The sequence below is a fragment of the Lipomyces oligophaga genome, assembly GCF_038497815.1.
Source record: "Lipomyces oligophaga strain CBS 7107 unplaced genomic scaffold V1516scaffold_7, whole genome shotgun sequence".
Classification (NCBI taxonomy): Eukaryota; Fungi; Ascomycota; class Lipomycetes; order Lipomycetales; family Lipomycetaceae; genus Lipomyces; species [Lipomyces] oligophaga.
Genome location: NW_027117791.1, coordinates 1,161,692 through 1,164,937, shown reverse-complemented (window position 1 = coordinate 1,164,937; position 3,246 = coordinate 1,161,692). Strand labels below are relative to the sequence as shown.

The 3,246-nt window shown below is 38.9% G+C and overlaps 1 protein-coding gene across 1 annotated transcript; it reads right to left on the bottom strand.

Moving 5' to 3' along the window:
- Positions 1-1,814: 1,814 nt before the first annotated feature.
- V1516DRAFT_666260 (uncharacterized protein) lies at positions 1,815-2,629 on the bottom strand (the record flags this gene model as incomplete). Its single annotated transcript, XM_066920734.1, has 3 exons — positions 1,815-1,986; positions 2,045-2,327; positions 2,386-2,629. The coding sequence occupies 3 exons, from the start codon at positions 2,627-2,629 to the stop codon at positions 1,815-1,817; spliced, it is 699 nt and encodes a 232-aa protein (XP_066775959.1).
- Between the last annotated feature and the right edge of the window lie 617 nt (positions 2,630-3,246).

Here is a 3,246-nt window from a genome sequence, read left to right as displayed (position 1 = left end):
AGTTCGCAGTACGCAAGTCCACATACCACTCATAGCATTGATACACGATAAGTTAACAAACGGTAGATAAGAAATTGGATTATTGTGAGACAGCACATGACGGCTAGAAGGCCGAGGTGGCGCTATAGTGGGCTCCATTGTGCTGAATTTCCAACTTAATTCGCGCAAACGGCTGCGTTCTGAATTGTGGGTTCCACAATAAGCAGTAAAGAATGCCGGAAAGGGTATCTTAGTACATAATTTTAATCGTAATCAATACGATTTAAAAAAAAAAGGAGGGTATAATTTTGCTGCTATAGCTATCAATCTTGAGTCTAATCTCAAGTCCATCATCAGTGTCGATTAAGGTGAACGGAATCTAAAAGACGGTTCATCTAGTAGTCCATGCCCTATCTGTCAACCGATTATATGAATCTTATTTACACATGCTCTTAACCATGATAAAAGATAACCAATTATTTAAAGAAAAAAGTTAGAAGTAGGTCGGTGCTTGGATTGCTCGGGCACTCAGTGCAGCTAAGTCCAGTCCTTGTTATCATTATCTTATCGGTCGTGCTTTGGCTCTCGCGGTGCTCCGAGAGCTCCACGGACCAATTGCTACGCATTTTGGCGATCACCAAGACTATTGGCAAACCCCGAAACCAACTTTTACAATCAGTTGGAACATTTAAGCAATTTCTTGCTGTAGAGCCAAGCGTGGTTTGGAATACAATCAAGGCTTGAAATTCATCAAAAACCGGGAAGTCGCCAAGGATCCCCGGTCAGGCAGGATTCGGAGATCTAAAATGAGCTGACAGTATGATTCGAGAACAGAGGTGGCATCGGGATTAGACCCCACCTTTTGATTGGCTGACTTATGCATCAACGCTTGCTTATCTGGAACACTTTTGTTGCTGCGAGTCCATCACGGCAGTCGTATCCGGGAGTCTGATAGTCACTGTGACTCTGAACGATTGGCAGTTACAAAAAGATAATAATTTTGACCATCGGCTTTCAAGTCGGCCTTTCAAATCGAGCTGGCCAATTATCAACTGCTAATTGCCGCTCGCGCCATAAGGCCACTTATCATCGCAATTGAGGTAGTTAATATTGATATAGTGAGCGTCTAATTGTACTCTGAAGGCTCGAGAGATATAGTTACTCTAGCATCATAAGAATATACTCTATATGAGCTTGATCAAATGATAACAGCCTTTTAATACTGGTACGGAGTACGATTTTTTCATCGGGTAGGTGTGTGGTGTCTAAGCTACATGCTTGTCTTGCCTTGCTTATCGGCCTATCAGCATCAGCCTTGTAACGCTATCCTTACTAATTGACGGTACACTGACCACATCCGTCAGCACAGTCATCAAAAGCTGTTTTGTGAATAACTTGAATAACTTGTAATACATATTATTACTTGTAATAAAAACCCTGATCAGAATCGTCAAATGTTGAACGAATTCTTCAATTGTCTTCCCAAACACATCAATTCGTTTTGTTTACCTTTTGGGAGTCCCACATCTCTCTTGCGCTTCTTCTTTGTTCAATCAAACAATCCAAACTTTAATCTGCGTCCTATTTGATTGTTTCCGTTTTTAGCTTCAAGGTGATACAAAACCCATATGCTTACACGATTTGTTCGGTAGTGGAAAGAGTATTGCTTGAGGACTCAATATTTTGAATCATATTTTTGCAATTTACGGGATCGATGTTTGTGTTGCATACTATTAATTTATTGCATTTAATTTTTCTATTTACTAAGATTAGAATTGCGTTTATGATAAGGAGTATTAATTATTGAACATAATTCGAAGAACGATTTGGTTACATTAAAACTTGTACGGGCCAAAGTCCTTGTATCCAATACCCTTAACGAAACTCTGGAGCCAGGGTCCTTGAGTCTTCGACTGTGACAAATCCCAAAAATGACTAGCATGCGCGTCACCGTTAACTCGGTAAATAGCAGATCCATCGAGCTTTCGCTCATCTGCATAGTAGAACCTTTCAGAAAGTTAGTACTCTGGTCAACAAATAAATGATATGTCAAAACAATTCTTACTTGAATCCTCTGTTCTTATAAGCCTCAGAGGCTGCCCAAATCAAATGTGCCGAGCCAGACTTTCCCACACCTTGGTCTAGAAATCCAGGAAGTGAAACAACATTCAAGATATTTCCAGTCACAATAAAAGTCTTTGAAGCAGATTCAGGAAGCTTTGCAAATCCTTGGACAGCCTGCTGAGCTGCGACAAAAACACTTCTAATGTTGATGGTCACACTTTTGTTGAACGCGTCAAGTGAAAGTGACAAAGGATCATCAGCTGGAGCTGGAGAGCGCGCACTTGCTAAGTAATGTTTAGCATTCAAGTATCAAGCAAGACGAGATTTAGTTATTGAAGTTACCATTATAAACAACTACACTTGGGATTCCAAGTTTGCTTTTCACTTTCTTGAACACATTGACGACATCGTCTGTGTTCGAAAAGTCACTTGCAATATGCAATTGATTTTCAGTACTATCAGCTTCGTTCAATGAACGCGCTGCAAGAGCAACTTTGTAGCCCTTCGCAGCGAAGAACTTGCCAACTGTTTGGCCGATGTTTGATCCTGCGCCGAGGATAACGATAACTGGGGAAGTAGCAGACATATTTTATAAAATAAAACTGAATCAATGTAAGAAATTCTGATTTATAAAATGTAAGAAATCATGGATTTTGCAATGATATTTATAATTAAGACAAGCTATAAACACTCCACTTCCTACAGTGATTTGTAATGAACAATTAATAAGCTATCCTTACTAATTGCAAATAGTAGGGTTTGAAGATCGTCAGCAAAGTCAGCTTCGTTGGAATAGTTATAAGATTTGCAATTTAATATAACTCTTTATATTGAAAGAAGAAAAAAAATTAAGTCCTTGTAATTTGAATGAAATATTTGGTCCTTGAGAAATAATAACTTGTTTGTTTATATAAGTAAGCCCTTGGCTCAAGTCTTAACTCTTAATTAGTTGAGGGTTATCCTATTCTTTGTTTTAAAGCGAGTCAAACTTTAATTTGTGGGATTATTTTTGGCTTTCTTCTTCTTTGTTGATTGCTTCACTTGGTTAAGGATACAAACACCATCGCTTACATGCTGCAAACCCCATTTAGCTTACATAGTACTCTCACTGTCACTGTCAGGGTCATTGGCCCTCTGCAATATGGACATACAATAAGTTTCAAAATTACGAGCACTGTATAGCATATTGCAAGTGGAAGGCAT